Source organism: Euphorbia lathyris, chromosome 10 (assembly GCF_963576675.1).
Source record: "Euphorbia lathyris chromosome 10, ddEupLath1.1, whole genome shotgun sequence".
In the NCBI taxonomy this organism is placed as follows: domain Eukaryota; kingdom Viridiplantae; phylum Streptophyta; class Magnoliopsida; order Malpighiales; family Euphorbiaceae; genus Euphorbia; species Euphorbia lathyris.
Genome location: NC_088919.1, coordinates 51,395,155 through 51,415,463, shown reverse-complemented (window position 1 = coordinate 51,415,463; position 20,309 = coordinate 51,395,155). Strand labels below are relative to the sequence as shown.

General features: G+C 34.1%; 1 protein-coding gene across 1 annotated transcript; it reads right to left on the bottom strand.

The window, feature by feature from the left end:
- Positions 1 to 14,789: 14,789 nt before the first annotated feature.
- Positions 14,790 to 16,991, bottom strand: LOC136209380 (F-box protein At5g03100-like). Its single transcript, XM_066000826.1, has 3 exons — positions 15,910 to 16,991; positions 15,570 to 15,752; positions 14,790 to 15,352 (listed from the first exon to the last, which is right to left on the bottom strand). The coding sequence occupies exons 1-3, from the start codon at positions 16,906 to 16,908 to the stop codon at positions 15,005 to 15,007; spliced, it is 1,530 nt and encodes a 509-aa protein (XP_065856898.1). The 5' UTR covers positions 16,909 to 16,991; the 3' UTR covers positions 14,790 to 15,004.
- Between the last annotated feature and the right edge of the window lie 3,318 nt (positions 16,992 to 20,309).

Sequence of the window (20,309 nt, the reverse complement as noted above, 5' to 3'; positions counted from 1 at the left end):
ACCTATTTACATGCATTCAGCTAACGGCTTGGTTAGGCATATAACCTAGGACATGTAAAGTATTATGTTTTCTGGTAATTAAGACTAAATTATAGATGACCTATTGCAACATCTTAATTGAGTTGCAATAGATCCTAAAAATGTAACAATAGGAAAAAAATGGGATTTGGCAACATATTGTGGCATATTAAAAGTGTTGGTATATTCACCATTGCCTTTGCTGTCAAAGGCAACATTGTTATTTCAAATGCAACATCAAGGAACGTGTTGCTATAATTTACAACAATTGCAACATTATATCACAGAATAATAAAAGGCAACATTTTGTCATCCGGAAAAGCAACACTTTTAATATTAAAAACATATTGCCCTAGTTAAGTAATGGCAAGATTTTGTAGTAAATGCAACATTTATATTCAAATAAAAATGTCGCTCTCTAAAGGTTAATGCAACACTTTTTGAGCTTAAAGCAATATCATATACTTGTTAATGCAATAATATTTTAAACTAAAGGCAACAATTTTTTTTTATCTAAAACAACACTATCTGCCAACAATAGCAACAGTTTTAAATTAACACGTGTAACATTATTTGGTTTCAAAATCAGCGATTGTAAATATGCTACAAAGCAACACTTAATAATCGAAAAGGCAATTGTTTATATAAAATGCAACATAACATCTATTTACATAAAAAGGAAAGAATAAAAAAAACCAAATTATTTATCAAAAGTACCTAATATTATAATTCAACAGTACAATAAGTATCTAACTATTACAAGCATAAATAAACCATTGTTCATTCATCAATATGAATTTCGATGGTATGGGGAGAAGAAACAACCCCAAACAAATTTAAATTTAGTGTTGGGTTGATTTGGTTCAACCTAGCTTGCATGGTCTTTTCTGTTTCTTCTCTAACTTCATTTCTCATTTCCTCTCTTACTACCGCTTTTATTTGTTCAGTTTCCTCATTAGAAATATTTTTTTACTTGTAGCAATAGAAGATTCGCCTCAATTATCTTCATGTTTTCCCCTCCAGATAACAACTTTTCTTCGATATTTGCCTCCATACCTAAATACTGAAAGTTCTTATTGAATGAAAAGCAAAAACAAGCTCAAAACAGCTATATACATAACATATTTTTCATTTATAGATTGTGTAACTAACTAAAAGAAAAAACATGCTAAGAGACAAATACATTCTCAGAAAAAAAAAATTAAGAAAAGTAAGATACATCTATGAAGCTCTTTTCTATTTTTATATCAACTATTTAAAACAAAAAAAAAATCAACTATTAAATTTTGATTAACATGCTTTATTATAAGCAATTGGTATACAACAATAAATATTAAGAAATGCAAATGTTAGAGTTGAGTCCCAATTTGGCAGCTTTTCAATATAGAATTAGTACTTGAGGTAAAAGAAATAATTAAACTAATAAATCAAAGGTAATAAGGGAGGATGTTCTTGACTTTACTTCTCTTATTTCTCAACTGAGTACTGAAATCAGAGGGAAGTATTCCTATTGTTTAATACCCACATTAGGGGAATCAAATTCGAGTTGAGTTCGAGTTCGAGTATAAGATAACATTAGGTGTAGATGACATTCCTATTTCAAGTTGGGATACTAAGGTTTCAACTCCTCCTGTTTCTAAACAACCTGATGTTAAAAATTAAACTTAATTTATTATATAAATAAATAAATAAATAAATAAAATGAAATCAATAATGTGATTTGAAGAAAAAAAAATCAATGGTCAAAAGTCAAAAAATAAAATAAAATAAAGATAAGAGATAAGGAATTAATTATGTATGGGTTGGTTTGAATGGGTTGATTTTATTTTGTTTTTTTGTATGCTTGTAACCTTTATAAGAGGGTTTGTGGATTGTAATTTTAATTGAATAAGTTGTGAAAGCAAGTGACATTGTGTCTAATGGAATAATTTGTTCCAAAAAATAAAAAAGATAGTCCTTCTAAATTTTATTTCTAGTCCCTTTAATTTCAACAAAGTGGTATCAGAGCCATATTACGAGAGTCAGTCTTCCGCGAAACAGACCCTATAAAAAATGTCAGACGGTCTCAAACTTCCTTATCAATACCCTCAGCTCACCAAAACCAATTATTCAAGTTGGTGTATTCGAATGAAGGCGTTACTCGGATGTCAAGATGTCTGGGATATAGTCGAAAAAGGCTACATAGTCCCAGGTAACGAGGAAGCGTTGACACAGGCAGAAAAAGATACTCTGCAAAAAAATCGCAAAAGCGATCAAAAGGCGCTTACTCTCATCCATCAAGGTTTGGATGAATTAATGTTCGAGAAAGTAGCCGAAGCTACGACCGCTAAACAAGCCTGGGAAATTTTACGAGTTTCTCTTCAAGGGGAGGAGAAAGTTAAAAAAGTTCGTTTGCAGATGCTGAGAGGAGAATTTGAGATGATGAGGATGAAAGAGACGGAGGCCATTAGTGATTACGCATCCCGAGTAAAAGCTGTCGTAAATCAGATGCGGCAGTATGGAGAAAAAATTGAAGAGTCCAGAATTGTTGAAAAAATTTTGCGACCACTACTACCAAAATTTGATTATGTAGTGGTGGCTATGGAGGAGTCTAGAGACATCAGTGAAATGTCAGTTGACGAAGTTGTAGGGTCACTACAAGCACGAGAGGAGCGGTTTGAGAAACGAAGAGAAGATTCCGTAGAACAAGTCTTAGCAACAAAGGCTGTGTTTAAAAATGGCGAAAGTAGTAAGTCCGACAGAGGACGCGGAAGAGGTCGAGGAGGAAATGGTAGAGGACGAGGACGTGGCAGAAGTTAAGGCAGAAATGAAAACGGCAACAACAACAATGACAGAAGCACTCAATTCACTAGAGGCAGAGGAAGAGGCCGAGGGCGCGGTTAAGGAAGAGGAAGCTGGAGGCCGAATGAAGGACACGATAAGTCCAATATTCAGTGTTATAATTGCTCCAAGTATGGTCACTACGCGGTAGAATGTTGGAGTCCCCCTAAGGAGGTAGAGGAGACTGCCAATAATATTCAAGATGAGGAAGTAACTGGCACTGTGTTACTTACCTACGAAGGTGAAGAAAATCGCGAAAATAATATATGGTATCTTGACAATGCATCAAGTAACCATATATGTGGTGACAAGAAGATGTTCGTGGAGCTCTATGAATCCATTCGCGGTAATGTTGTATTTGGAGATTCCTCTAAGGTTCCTATTACAGGCAAAGGAACCATTCTTATTCGGCTCAAAAATGGCGCTCACCAGTTTATTGATAATGTTTATTATGTTCCTAGCATGAAAAGCAATATTTTGAGTTTGGGACAGTTACTGGAGAAAAATTATGAAGTTCACATGGTGGACCGGAAACTACTCCTGTTGAATGAGAAAAAGGAGCTGATTGCACGAGTACCCATGGCGAGAAACAGAATGTTCACAATTAACATTCAGACGGACGTGGCCAAATGTTTGAAAGCTTGTGTGCAAAGTCCCCCCTGGCTTTGGCATTTACGGTACGGACATCTCAATTTTGGAGGACTGAAGCAGTTAGGACAGAAGCAGATGGTAAACGGATTACCTCATATTGACCAGTCTCATCAACTGTGTCAAGGATGTCTTGTTGGAAAACGATTCAGAACCAGTTTTCGAAAGGAGTCCATGTCAAGAGCAAAGGCGCCACTTGAGCTAGTTCACACAGACGTGTGTGGACCGATCACTCCACAGTCTCTGGGTAAAAATAAATATTTTCTACTTTTCATTGATGATTATAGTAGAAAAACTTGGGTGTATTTTTTGAAGGAAAAAACTGAAGTTTTTTAGATATTTAAAAAATTCAAAGTCCAAGTGGAGAAAGAAAGTGGTCATTTTATTAAAGCACTCAGATCAGACAGAGGCGGTGAATACATGTCCATCTCTTTCAAGCAATTTTGTGAACAGCATGGAATCCGTCATTTCCTTTCAGTCCCCAGATCACCTCAGCGAAATGGCGTAGTAGAAAGAAAGAACAGAACGGTTCTCAACATGGTGAGAAGCATGTTAAAAAGCAAAAATTTACCGAAGGAGTTATGGGCCGAAGTAGTAGATTGTGCTGTCTACCTGTTGAATAGATCGCCAACTGTTAGTGTTTGGGATCAAACTCCACAAGAAGCATGGAGTGGAATAAAACCCAGTATTTCTCATTTGCGTGTTTTTGGCAGTGTTGCTCATGTCCATGTACCGGATGAAGAACGCAAGAAGCTAGATGATAAAAGCAAGAAATATTTGTTTGTGGGCTATTCAGAACATTCCAACGGGTACAAAATGTTCGATCCGCAGACTCAGAAAATTGTAATCAGTAGAGATGTCACCATTGATGAAGAAGCAGTTTGGGACTGGACCGGTGAAAAAGAAAACAACTACAGTTTTTATCCTTTCATGGATGAAGACAATTATCAGGAAGAACCAGCCATAGTCGCAGCCACAACACCAGCAACCAGTTCGACATCAGCAAGCTCATCCAGTTCGAGTTCGTCCTCGAGTGATGGAGACAGTTCAGATGAACATCTGCCCGGAAAGCCAAAAAAATTCATACCTATTAAAGATCTCTATGATGTAACAAGAAATCTCGACGGATATCTGGAAGAGGAAATTTATATCCAGCAACCACATGGGTATGTTGTGAAAGGTCAAGAAAATAAAGTGCTAAAATTAAAAAAGGCACTTTATGGTCTTAAGCAAGCACCACGAGCCTGGAACAGTCGCATTGACAAATATTTTCAAGAAAATGGTTTTGTCAAATGCCCAAATGAATATGCCCTGTATGCAAAGGTGAAAAATGGAGATATGTTACTTGTTTGTTTGTATGTGGATGATCTCATTTTTACAGGGAACAATCCTAAGATGTTTGAAGAGTTCAAGAAGACAATGGCTCGTGAGTTCGAGATGACTGACATTGGTCTAATGTCATATTATCTTGGCATTGAAGTGAAGCAGAATGACAGTGGAATTTTTATTTCTCAAAGTGGTTTTGCGAAGGAGATCTTAAAGAAGTTCAAGATGAAAAATTGCAATTCCGTCAGCACGCCGGTCGAATGTGGAATCAAGTTGACGAAAGATGAAGGTGGAGACAGAGTCAATCCAATATTATTCTGAAGCTTGGTCGGAAGTCTCAGATATTTAACGTGTACGAGACCGGATATTCTCTATGCAGTCGGCTTAGTAAGTCGATACATGGAAGCCCCAACGGTGTCACATTGGAATGCAGCAAAAAGAATTTTCCGTTACGTGAAAGGTACAACTAATTTGGGATTACTTTATTCAAAAACTCACGATTTCAAATTAGTTGGATACTGTGATAGTGATTGGGCCGGTGACAAGGATGACCGAAAAAGTACAACTGGTTTTGTATTTTTTTTGGGTGATACTGCATTTACGTGGAGTTCGAAGAAGCCAGGCAATTGTGACGTTGTCAACCTGTGAAGCTGAATATGTCGATGTAACCTCATGTGTCTGTCATGCAATTTGGCTCCGAAAATTGCTAGAAGAATTTCAGATGACTCAAAATGATCCAACGGAGATTTTTATCGATAATAAGTCTGCATTGACATTAGCAAAAAATCCTGTGTTTCATGATCGGAGTAAACACATTGACACGAGGTATCATTTTATTCGGGAGTGCATTGAGCAAAAGGAGGTGACACTGAAGTACGTGAAAACGGAAGATCAGATTGCATATATTTTTACAAAGCCGTTAAAATACGATGTGTTCAGTCAATTGAGAGTTCTATTGGGAGTTACAGAAAATTAAGTTTAAGGGGGTATGTTAAAAATTAAACTTAATTTATTATATAAATAAATAAATAAAATGAAATCAATAATGTGATTTGAAGAAAAAAAAATCAATGGTCAAAAGTAAAAAAAAAAAATAAAATAAAGATAAGAGATAAGGAATTAATTATGTATGGATTGGTTTGAATGGGTTGATTTTATTTTGTTTTTTTGTATGCTTGTAACCTTTATAAGAGGGTTTGTGGATTGTAATTTTAATGGAATAAGTTGTGAAAGCAAGTGACATTGTGTCTAATGGAATAATTTGTTCCAAAAAATAAAAAAAGATAGTCCTTCTAAATTTCATTTCTAGTCCCTTTAATTTCAACACCTGAAACATTTTATTAGCCGAGGATTGCAGAGGATGTTTCATCTTTTAGGAGATGTGAAATCATACGATGAATATGTGGCTATGATCAGTGTTTTTTATATTGATGGTAATGGTGTTCTTGATTTTCATGAATTTTATCAAATGATGGCTTAGTTATAATTAATTAATTAAGGCGGAATTGATAAGCTACATACAAGTTATTATATAGGGAGAAATGTGTAGGGCCCACGAGTTCACCAACAGCTCCACCATTAGTATGATATTGTCCGCTTTGGGCCAAGCCCGCACGAATTTGTTTTTGGGCTTCTTCCCAAAAGGCCTCATACTAATGTAGTTGGTGAACTCCTTTATAAACTATGCATTTGTAGGGCCCACAAGTTCACCAACATCTCTACCATTAGTATGATATTGTCCGCTTTGGGCCAAGCCCGCACAGATTTGTTTTTGGGTTCCTTCCCAAAAGGCCTCATTCTAATGTAGTTGGTGAACTTCTTTATAAACTATGCATCTCCCTTGTATCTTTCCGATGTGGGACTTGGGATGTATACCCAACAATCCTCCCCTCAGACCAAGGACCACAAGCCTCCCCTTCAGCGATAATCTGTCTAATCATCTTGTACCGCCGCCAACCCGCAAAACACGCCACCTGACCACCACAATATCAGGAAGACTTTCGACACAAGGCACCAAGCACAGATTTTCCATCGCGAGGTCACACTGAGAGCCTCCCACATCTCCTTAGATCTCATGCATGTTCTCCCAGCCGAACCATCGGCTCTGATACCAGTTGTAGGGCCCACGAGTTCACCAACAGCTCCACCATTAGTATGATATTGTCCGCTTTGGGCCAAGCCCGTACGGATTTGTTTTTGGGCTCCTTCCTAAAAGGCCTCATACTAATGTAGTTGGTGAACTTCTTTATAAACTATACATCTCCCTTGTATCTTTCCGATGTGGGACTTGGGATGTATACCCAACAAAATGTACATTTGAATGTTTTATATGATAGGAAAAAATTGATGTTTCTAAATAATTTTGGATTTAGAAGCCATAGAGAAATTGACTTGATGCTTCCCACTAGATACCCTTAATTATTGTGGACTTATCCTATTACTATATACTATAAAATTAGAATAATTCCAATGCAATAATAAAAGGATTGTTTTTGTGTCTACACGTTTTTACTATGCCTTCAAAAAAAATCATGTATGTTGATGCAATATAATCTGTTGGAATAGGCTTAATATATCACTTGCCTTTTGAACTTGTCTAAAAAGGTTGATTGGCCCCCTGAACTTTCAAAGTGCCTCGATAGCCCCCTGAACTTGCATAAAATGTTCAATTAGTCCTCTGAACTTGCATAAAATGTAATCAATTGATCACTCAGTCGCAAAAAAGTAAGTTAAATACGGAAGTTCTAATATTTTAGAAGACAAGTTGTATAGCTAAGCAAGTAATAACTTCATTTTTAATTTATCTTTTAATTATGTAATAGCATTCTAAGATGCGTGGATTACATCTTTCGCATTTAATTTACTTTTTTACGACCGAGTGATCAATTGATTACATTTTACGCAAGTTCAGGGAGCTAACTGAACATTTTATACAAGTTCAGGGGGCTATCGAGATACTTTGAAAGTTCAGAGGGCCAGTCAACCTTTTTGGACAAGTTTAGAGGGCAAATGATGTATTAAACCGTTGGAATATTAAACTCACTGTCCCTTTCAATCTATTTTTTCAATATTTATTACCAGCATCAATATAAATAATTTCATCTTATCCCAATCCTTAAAATCTAATTGAAAATATTTCAAATTAGTATTACTATTTTAGAAAATCCCTTTGAATATAGATGTGATACCTTCTAGTTGCATTCGTCTTATTTTTTAAGTAAACTAACAACCAAGTTTTCATTTATTCTTAATCAAACTCCATTGATCTTCCCAATGAATTCTAGCTTATTCATAAACATTAAGCATAAAAAATCAAACACCAAAATGATATCGTAATAATTGAAGTTTCAACGCAGCAAGTGATAGAATCTTCAAGCATAATACAAATTACTATTTAGAAATGATATGGTAATAATTGAATTTCAAATACTAATCAACAAAGTACTACTGAATTCTCAAAACCCTCAAAAACCAAGATCCAAGCTTGAGCTCTTCAATGTGCTGGACCTGCAAAAGCAACTCCTTAACCCATTTCAATCTATCATCATCAAGATTACAATGTCAGTCTTCAATCTCAAAATCCAAAGTATTGGAAAATGAGTATTGGGACAAGAGTCCATTGATTTAGCCACCGCTTGGACAAAATGCCGGTTCTAATAGTCTTAATTGTTTGCATCTTCTTCTGCTTCAATTCCCATGCCTAGCACAGTGGAAGCTCCCTGGTGTAGGGCCCACGAGTTCACCAACAGCTCCACCATTAGTATGATATTGTCCGCTTTGGGCCAAGCCCGCACAGATTTGTTTTTGGGTTCCTTCCCAAAAGGCCTCATACTAATGTAGTTGGTGAACTCCTTTACAAACTATGCATCTCCCTTTTTCCGATGTGGGACTTGGGATGTATACCCAACACCTGGTTGCCGCCACTGATACGCAGTCGAAAGGCCTGGCTAGGGCAAAATTTGTACTCGACAGTGTCAAAAGAAAGCATGTGAAAATGAGACAATTTCTGTTTCTTTTGACAAATATAATACAAATTCATATTAAACATGCCTAGTTGAAAATATTTATATATCGAATCCTATTCTCGATATTTACAGAAACGGGACTTACTGGTTTTTGAGAGTTTCCGTTTTTAAAAAGGAAACGAAATGCAAAAACATTACTAAAGAGGTTTTTTTGTGCAACATAGCTCGTAGTTTTCAAGATTCGATTTTAGACTACTTAATCTAAAACGCTTTGATAACATGTTCAAAAAACATTAACAAAAAAAATAAATAATAAGATGATAATTAAAACATAATGATAAATTTTATTGTAATCTATCACATGCTTGAAGTTGATTATAAAGTATACCTAATCAAGTTTTTTCTGTTATTTAGGAAGAATGAGTCAGCCAGCTAATGTTGTTGTCTACTAAATTCTACTTTACAACAACAACAAAGCCTTAGTCCCGAAATGATTCGGGGTCGGCTAACATGAACCATCATATAAAACCGTGAAATCAAGTCGTGTCAGCGACACAAATTCTCTCCCTCCACTCTGTCCTATCCACTACCATATTTTCCTCAAGCCGAATAAATTCATATCACTCTCGATCACCCTCCTCTAAGTTTGCTTAGGTCTTCCCCTACTCGTCACCACTACTAAATTCTACTCTGATCCCAAAAATTCTATGTCATAATCAGATTACTTTAATTGGGTATGTGACATATTTAATAAACTTCTGACCCGCTAATTTCATGTAAAGTTGTAGTCGTGCATAATTTAAATTAGACCTACTAATTTCATAGTATAGTATGGTTAATGAATCATTTTGTAGGACTACAACCGAACCAAGTCGAGCCGAGCTTTGATCTGCTCATGTTCAAGCACGACTCATCAAAAAAATTTTGTAAGCAACAGCTAACAATGAGGCATCAATCTTGTTCATCCACTTGATGAAAAGGAAGGGGTATTATTTAACAGCTCCAAACTTGCCAAACTGATATGGAAAATAACAAGAAAAAGTTCAGGAAATTGTCCTCTTCTATTAACAAAACATGAGGAAACTCCAGCATCTCAACATACAATTTTAACTCAATTAGAATCTCAAATTTCTATAACATACATCACTACAAGAAAAATGGGATTTAATGATAAGAAAAACCATCATTAAAATTCTAATTCCACTCATTAAAAGTTTTTAATGAGCGGAATGTTCCCCTTGAGGAAGCCCTTCTTACTAAAAGTATTAATGAGCGGAATAATTCCGCTTATTATTAACTAATAATGAGTGGACAATTACCCTTACTAGAAACTATGTATAGTGATTAAAAATACGCACATTAAAAGTATTTCTAATGATTCAAAAATACACTCATTAGAAGTATTTATAGTGACTAAAAAGTACACTCATTAGAAATATTTATAATGATTTGGATTGAAGGAAGCTACTTTAAATTAAAATAGCATGAAACTTGTAATTATGATAACCAACTCCAAATGAAATCATATCATTAATAACAAGACATGGTAAAGATTGAAGGTATAATCTTTACGTTATAGCAAGTAAAGTATAATATTTATACTTCTGAGGGAAAGTAACACATTGTTCGGCCTGTTTCCAAGTTGAATCTGATTCAACACCAAGTCTGCAAATATTTTATCCAGGGATGTTATCCCACCTTGTTCTGTTCATGCTTAGAAAGATTACTAGGTTCACAATCCATCTAGACGAGATAATGATCACTTATTTGATTATCAATTCCACAAGATCATTTGAAGCTTCTTCTAACAAGCTTGCAACAAATAGGGTCCTAACTTTCCACTATCAAAATTAATAAACACAAATTAGAAGAATTTGCATTTAAAGGATTTAGGCATGAGCCCCTTGAGGGTCAATATGAAAAGGTAAAGCAAAATTTAATCACCTTGAAAGAACCACTGATAATGACTTGATCTCCATCTCCTCCTAGGAATTTTCGTGCTGTACCATTAAGTGAGAGTTCATTTTGTCCATTTCATCTAGCTTCAACAAGCATCCAAGAGAATATGGTTCCTGTTTTGAATTATGACAATTAGTTGAGAATTATGACAGGTAGTTGTTTTTCAACTAAGGACTTCAAAGCAGTAATACTTAAAACCAAGAAAATCATAATAATTTCTAGTCCCTTGATCGCAAGAATTCACAAGAATACTAGTAACAACTAATAATGAACAATGATTAAAGTTTCAGCCGCATATTCCCTATAATCCAATAGTACTTTGCCCACTCGGATCTACATGCCAAGACCAAAGTTGAAGAGAACTTCGTGATAGTATAGATCGTGTTTCAGCTGAATAAAGCTTAGTCTAATTTAGTTAGAGGCAGACAGAACGAATCTTTTTGTCCTCCACTACTCGGTTTAACACTAGCAAATTATAGTGATAGGGAAGGTGCCAATTCGTTCCTAACTAGTTTACAACACTTCACACTTGGCCTAACCTAGTTTACTTCACTTAGCCTTTCTCTAGCAGTTAGGTGCGTACTCTGATACTTATACTAAGCCATAGTTTTCGACTATTTCGAATGCTAGCTTTCTTTTTGTAGAGCCGGGAACACTTAACTGACTTATCCTGGAGCTATAAACTACTCATACCAGGAGTAATGGCCACTAGGAGGACTTACACTTATACTTAGATTATTGGGAGAATCAACAGGGGAAATAAATTCGTGCAGCATGGTCTAAAAGTCTCGCTGATAGGAGCAGCTTGCCTTGCATTCAATGCCATTATTGGATTAACTGTCCATGTCAGATTTTGTGCTTAAGGTTGCTTGGGCTTCCTGCTTCCTTAGATTGAGAAAAAGGGGAAACTACCTAATCCAATAGGTTCAATTTTTAGAGGAAGTGCTGAAAATACAGAGTGGACCAACTTCAACACAGTACATTCATTAGTCTCAAATAGACATCCAAACTTATCTCTATGGAAAACGAAAAGAAATAAAAAACTTGAATTGCCTACTGACATTGATCATTCTGGTTTGTAGTTTATGACCGGCAGCAAAGAAACAACATCAAACATAGAAACTGTGCAACTGTCTTTTAATATATGTATCTCATATAATGGTCCCTTCCATGTTCCCACACCAATTTTACATACTGCGATTTAATCTCACCGTCTCATTGATCAGTAATATAGAAAAGAAAAGCAGAACAATTTAGAACAAATAATTTCAATAATTTAGGAAAGAAAATCACAAGTTAGGGGAAATTAATTTCACATAATCTGACATACAAACCCCAAGAATTCAGTTTAACTAAAGAAAAGCAAACATTGACTTCATGAATTTAAAGTCAAGTTACTTCCAAATGGAAATTTCAGTCTGGCATGTTACTTCCACTTCTGTCAACGGAACTCTATAACCAAAGACACTAAAGCACCCAAATCAACCATTCGATAATGTGTATAGGTTTTCACGATGTTGAATTCAAAGTCATACCTTCAATATCTTGCCTATAGATGCATCCAGGAAGTCTGACAAAGATAAAAGAGTCACAGTGTATGGCCCTGAAAGTCAATTTAATGAACCTTAACTAAATCATTTTCACAAACTATCACATAAATTATGGCACTTCAACTCACTGTGGGTGTAGTATCAAAAACTATTAGGGTAAACATGCCATATTGTTCTGATTCTAGAAATTATATAAACTTCCAAGAGGATCTATAATCAATTAGAAAGAAACAAAAAGGCAGGCTAATGCAGAGTATGCAAAATGAACAAAGTAGAAAAGCATACTTTTGAAATTGCTATAGCTTCATCTAGACCAGGAGGAGGCGTGTCTATAAGATATCCCGATTTCAGCTCTCCTATCTTTGTCAATGCAGGGAGTTTAAAAAGGTCAGCAGCATGTACCATAACAGACACAAGAATATCAATTATGAATTCATTGCAATGGGAGATTCATAACTTGTAAGCCAAATTAGTTCTAACTTGCGGAGATTCATCTCTTCATAGCTTCAGAAACATAGCACTTCAAAAACATGTGCATACAAAACATCTCAATTAGATTACAAGTCACTTTTTGACAACAAGTAAAACAGTTTAGCCACAAAGAAAAATTCTGACCATTCCTTATCTTATATTCAAACATATCCCTTTAAACTTTGCTCTCAAATTCAAGTAAATTTTGAGGCATTAACATTTATACAAGTACAACAGTTCATCTCTTTGTGTTATCAGACATAAAGATTATTTCTGCAGAAACAATCACACCATTATTATTTTGATGCATTGAGTTATGTCTAATTCTATTGAGTTTTCTCATTTCTAACTAGAGAATGAAAAAAATTCTAAATTATTACTCATATCAAACATCTGCTTGTTGATTTACACAAAAAAAAATTCTATAAACAAACATAGTTAGTGAAACCCATGAAACATCCCCATTCCTTAACTATATACTATTCTTTGCAACCCTCATTTTTCACTGTTTCTATTAGCTAATTTTCAGGAGTCAAAGGAAATAGATATTTACAACCTGCAACACACATATGATGAAGAAAAACATCAATTCCCACCACCAAATACAATAAATTCAAACTACCGGACCATACTTCCTCTTAGAAGTACAGAACTCATCCTCTAAGCATAGTCTCTTATAGCATCAATCCATCTCGGACTACAATCTTCAAAGTCTCGACCAAGCACAACTTATCCTTCCTTGTCCTCAACATCCACATATGCTCCATGTCTTAGAAGAAGGAGAGCAACTTAGGAATCAAACACAAGTCAATTTTAAAATCATTGCAAAGAAAGTTAATATTAGCATCATCAAATACAAACTATCATAGATTTCTTACTGTTGTTCATGACAAGCAAGAGATTCCTATAATTGGCATTTTAATTATAATCTCTCTTGAAAATTAATTTGTCTAGTCAACATCAATCTTATTAAATGGATTTATCCTGAAAGATAAGGCTGCTCTTAGTCCTCCACATAAATTCCAGTTGTTTCCCTTGCAAAATGGGCATGATTTTCAAGACCATGATTCCACCTAAAGCTATGGTTAGAAGCAAAGGTTGAGCCTCAGTTGCTATTTTACCAGTCTTTTATAAACAAGGAAGAACTAATTCTATGAAGAACTATGTGAAGCTTTAATTTCTCTTTAGTTTGTATGATTAACACAATTTACACTCTGTTCCCTCACGCAATTTTACTAATTCTCAAGCCAGCTTCTAAGGATGAGTCAATCGGAAATATTTTACTAAATGTGGTTATTACAATATCTAGTATTTCTCCTGGATCTATACCCAAATTCCAATTGAAAATTATAAAGCCATTTAACATAAAACAACTATAAAAAAACAAGAATCATTAACTACTGCGCAGACATGATAATGATAAGCATAAACATTTTGCAAAATCCACAATTTCATATCCAAAAACTGAACAAAAATATTGAAAACCCAATAAAAAATATGAAACCTAAAATCGCTTCGTGCAAAAGATATATGTAAGTGTTGATTATTGGAAGATACCTGAAAATTATTCTTCTTGATATGGGACTGGATGAGCTTCAGAGCTTAGGTGTGAGGGATTTCAGAAGCACCAACAAGTTCAGCCATTTCAGGGGAGACACGATGGGGCTTTATGATGTCAGGTAGTCGGCGATGCTGATGCCCCTAAGACCAAATGGTGGCGTAACTGATGCCAGCGGAAGAGGAAGCAACAACCATGGCAGAGGAGTAACCAGGTGTGAGATACGACACCATCTGAGGAAATAAAAAGCTGGGAGAGAAAATCCCAGAAGAAAAATCGCTATTGAAGCTAAGTTCTCACGCACTGGATCACTGAGCAAGAAGGGAAGAGAGGGAGGATTTTGTTAGGAAGATATGACCTAGTAACTCGGGGATTTGTGAGATTTCAAAATCACTGTGTTATTTTTAGTCAATTTGTCAATTTTGTTTTGGGGGGAAGAGTACCGCCCAAAATTTTAGAATTAATGAGTGGAATTTTATTAAAATTTATTAAATTTTTATTTTGGTAATTTATATTGTAGTTTTACTGAGCAAAATATATATCCTATCATTATAACTATTAAAAATAAGCTTTCAATGATGGGTTCTCTTAACACATTAAATTCTGGTCATTATTTGTTGTTTTTCTTGTAGTGCATTTCTATATATCCTAGATATGCTATTAACAAAACATGGGGACACTCTACCATCTCAACATTCAACTTTATCCCAATCAGAACCATGCCGCTTTAAACATGCAACTTCAACAATAACATGCGGGGAAGCTTTCGGAATGCATGACAATTTCTTGCAAAGGTGATGCGCAAAAATCATCCCTCGTCCAGGAGCTTCAACTAACACTATTTTCTCCAACATCCTAGCATTAGTGAATAGAAACCTAATAAATCTGACCGTATCCTTATGTTCACCACCACCATTACTCCATAGATAATGGAGGCCAACAATCTCAACAGTTTTTAGATGTGATACTAAACTATCAAATACACCGAATTTTACCGAGTAGTTCTTTGCCATCCTTGTAGAGCTTCGGCTTCCCATCTGCAGAAACAATTTGTTACGCCCAAGAATTGACCGAATATCACAAAGTAAATAATGATGTATTCTTATAGTCTGATATGTGTCTCCATAAAACAGTTCACTGAAATTGAATTTGATCAGTCAGGACAATGATTCTCTTATGGCATTATCAGAAGATATTGAAATGAAGACCAAATTATTCAGAATTGATTTTAAGATTCTTTCACACAAACTTTACCAGAACAAGATCACAATGTTCCTCTGGATGCAACTGTAGAACTAATTTCTCAAGTAAGGAAAATCTGAGTTGCGACATAGGGAGTCCAGGTTGTGTCACTTCCGAAACAGAACTAATCACAGTCAAGCATTTGTTGTTTAACAATAGAGTTGATTCATCTCTCAACGCAGCAAGTGACAGAAACTTCAAGCATAGAACAAATGATTATTTAGAAACGATATTGTAATAATTCAATTTCAAATAATATCCAATATATCTTTTGGAAGGAAATGAAACTCAAACTACTATTGAATTCTAATATTTGCTCTACTTTAATAACAAATATAAATAAGTAAATTACCATCAAAAACCAAGGTCCAAGTTTTAGCTCCTCAACATGTTGAAACTGCAAAAGGAACTCCTTAACCCATTTCAATTTATCATTGCCAAGATTATGCAAGCCTATATCATTCTGAAAATTCAAAGTAACACAAACTGAAGATGGCAAAGCCTTAAACTTAAGAGACTTAAAGCGCAACTCCCCCAACATTTCCAATTTCTCCAGATTAGGACATGAGATTTCAATAGCACTAGTGTGGTCTCCAGATTGAATCATACGAAACGTTTTTAAAGATTTAGAAGCAATGACAAGATCTTCAAACCCATTGCAGTTGCATAATTCCAAAAATTCAATCACAGGACTACCATACAAAACATTTTCAATCCCTTGATTAGGTAAGTACGCATAACCTATATGCAAAGCCTTTAGAGATGCCCAATTTACTTTCCCCTCTCTTGGCCTAAAAATAAAACCATATGTCTTCAATTTAACCAAGAAAGCATTCTTGAATAGGAGTAGAGGCAAGTCATAGTCCTCAAGAAGATCTTCAATGTCTTGATTTTCACATTCCAAAATGAGCTCTTTCACATCTCTTCTTGTGGCGAAACGGATCCACCTAGTCAATTTATGACGCAGCTCACCCGTGTGGGAACCGCGTGAATTGATGACAAATTTATTGATTTTCCAGACATTATAGAAACTTAGGGCATCATCAATAAAATCGGAGAAGTTTTCAATAGACATACCATTGGATTTGAAAATGAGAGCTGGAAGATAGGTCCATTGATTTAGCCACCTCTTCGACAAAATGCTCGTCCTAATTGCGTGTTTAGTTGAAGGGAGAAATGAGAGAATGTGTTGGATGAGGCAATCGGGTAACTCACTGATGAAATCTTGATCATCTTTTTCGTCGCACTTCAATCTTTTGCTTTTTCTTTCAGCAGTATCATCAATTGAGTTGTGCTTTTCGCCTTCATTTCCCTCGCTTACCACAGTGGAAGCTCCACTCCTTTCCGCCATTGATAGTAGACAGTCAATACTAATAGGTTTAGGTAATTTGTTCTCTGTTTTGATTTTAATTTCTGTGGAAAGTGCATCAATAATATAAATTTGGGGGATGTTTGTTAGAGGAGATTAGATAACGGGTATAGGGATAAAAAGAAAACGAGATGAGTTATCTCATATAAATGGGCCTAGATTGAGTCTACTGGTCTTCCTGCCGGAAGTAGCCATAAAACTATAAAAGTACATTTTCAGGCTTTTTACATCATAATTCACTGTAAAATTACAACTAAATCATATTATTAAATTTAATTTTTAATTTGTAATTTTTTCTATATGTACCAAATAAAATATATATTTACACTTAATTTAAAAAGTTTAAACCCCAATTCATAAATCTCAAATTCTTGACAATATATTTTAGACTTTAATTTATAAACTTTAATTTTTAAAAATAATAATTTTATTAGTTTGACATAATTCAAAATTATAACTTGATATAATTGTAAATAGTTTTTCAAAAGTGAATTTCTATATAAATTTTCCTACATTTTTTTCCTTACCTAGTAAATTACATAACAGTCATGACTAAATGAATTATTTATATATAGATATTTAATCAGTGTGGTTTTTTAATATTTTTTATCAAACGAGACCAAATAAAATACTGAAATGCATTTAAAAATAAAATTGAAGTCGAATTGAAATTTAAAAAAATCAAACAAAAAAATGAATTCGGTCAGTTCGGTTTAATATGTGATTTATAGCAAAGCACACTCCTATTCATCACATCTTTCAATACAACACCAAATAACTGCAAGTTATCTCTCTGCGAGAATTTCAAGTTTTAACTCCAAAATAGTGGAACTTGAAAAAATTTACAATTCCAAAGAGAGTTTATTAGGCATAAAAATTCAAGGGTAAATAATTTATTAGTGTTTGGCTCTTTTGTGGAAAAATGTGGGCGTGTCAGAGAATTATAGTATTCTCAAACTATGGAATAAAATTGCGCCTAACTAACTTCTAATTATCAAACGATTGTATGTAATAAAGAGACCGTAAAATTCTAAAGATTCGATTATCAAAATGATACCAACCTTACAGAAATGATTGAACAACAAATAAAATAAAAATGTACTGGGAAATTAATGAACTTTGGATCTGAAAATCGAAACTAAGGGAACAACTGATAATTATAAAAATGCTGAAGTCTAGAGATAATTTGCTAGAGTTTTTGCTTGAGTGTGTTGAGTTGTTGAGTTGTTGTCTTCATCGTGATTGCTTCATTTTATAGACGTTGGGGAAACTTCCTGCTTTATTCTACAAGCCACGTTCTCCATATTGAGTAACTAATCCACTTTAACTTCCACGATGAATTGATATGTATACTTTCTGATTTTTTCTACTTTTTAATTGGCTCACAGAATACACGTTATAAATATTAAAAGACCTCATGATCCCCTAGGTTTACTTCAAGTATCCTTTGCTATTCACTCTAGGAAGTTGGTTTCCCATGAGCAGGGACGGAGCTAGCCCAGAGCCCGGGAGAGCCGAAGCCCCCCCCCCCCCACCCCCCGGCCACCGGCTCCGCCCATAAGTACTGTTAGTTTTATCTCGTGTAGCCCCCCTAATATTAGTATATATTTAACCTATATAGTATTATTTCAATAGTTTAAAGTGGTTAAGTTGGTTAAGAGTCTTGTTTTAGGGTGAGAGGTCATGGTTCAAACCACACCAAGCTCATTTTTTTGTTTTATTTGAACTTTATTTTTTCAATTGGACTCTTTATTATTTTATTTGAACTTATTTTTATTATATCTATTTTTTTAAGATTTATTATTTATAAGAAATCAACTTCTTACTTTTGAGGCTCAATTAACTTAATTTCTAAATTAAATTTTATGAAAACTATAAAAAAATTTATAGCTAAAAATAATAATAAAAAAAGTGTGAAAATATTATAATTTTTAGTCAACATACCAAAACGACAAAGTTGAAATGTGCTGGAAGCTTAAAAAAATTACTCCCAATAATCGGGCTAAAATTAGCTCCCCAACTATCAATTCCTGGCTCCGCCACTGCCCACGAGGTACACTATGGTTTCTCATGAGGTACACTACATGGTTTCCCCTTAGGTACACTATGGTTTCCCATCAGGTACACTACATGGTTTCCCCCAAGGTACACTATTGGAAATTCTAAGTGAATGATGTACCAAAAAAGTTTCCTAAACATGCCTTTTAAGAAAAGGTTTCCTAAAATGTTCTTTTAAGAAAAAGTTTCCAAAAAAGAAAAGTTTATCCTATGAAAAGTGTAAACCAGAGTATGAAACAAGAAAACTTTATTTTTGGTGCAAACAATTAGTCTTCATCTTTCTTTTTACGTAACACACTGTTTAGTACTCATATTTTATAAAACACATTAGTAGGTTCATATCTTTTGTCAATATTAACCATTTGATCATTTTGTCTATTTTTTAATGAAACATATTTTACCTTTCAAAACAGTCATAGTACGATACAAAATGACCGTGTTACTCTTGTCTGTATGTTTATGTCAAATATAATGGTTAAAAATCTAAAAAAATAGACATAATGGCCAAATGGTTAATAATGACAAATGATAGGGACCTCATAGCATGTGTTTCAAAATAGGGGGACTAAATAGTGTGTTAGGTAAAAAGGAGGAGACTAATAAATTATTTATCCAAAATTCAATGACCCTGTGTATTCTTAACTTGTAGGGCCGTTTGTTTTATCTACTGTTTGCTGTTACGGTTTGTTGTTTCATGTTTTAATCTGGAAATTCTAGAATTTCTGAAATTCCAGAATATCTGGAATTTCAAAATATAAAGAATTTCTGAAATTCTGAAATTCCAGAATTTCAAAATTTTTGAAATTCCAAAATTTTTAGAATTCTAGAATTTCCAAAATTTTATAATTTCTGAATTTCGAGTTCCAAAATTTCGAGAATTTAATAATTTTTGAAATTTCATAATTTTTGGAATTTAGAAATTCCAGAAAATTCTGAAATTTAGAAATTCCAGAAAATTCTGAAATTTAGAAATCTTATAATAATAGATCTAAAATTCCAGAAAATTCTGGAATTTAGAAATCTTAAATTCTAGAAAATTATGAAATTTTAGAATTTCTGATCTATGAAACCATGTGTTTTTTTAATTAACCCTTAATTTTATAACTTTTCTTTTGAGGATATATAATTTAATATTTCGTGGAATTAGAGAATATATGAAAAATAAAAATATATATTTATTAACTATTAAATAAATGAATGTTTTGACGAAATTATTTATTGGGTTGTCGTCACATCCTCACATTTTATAAATAAATAAATATATTATTTCAAAGGAAACTATATATAATGAGTTGACAAATCTACTAATATTAAAGAATAAGTAT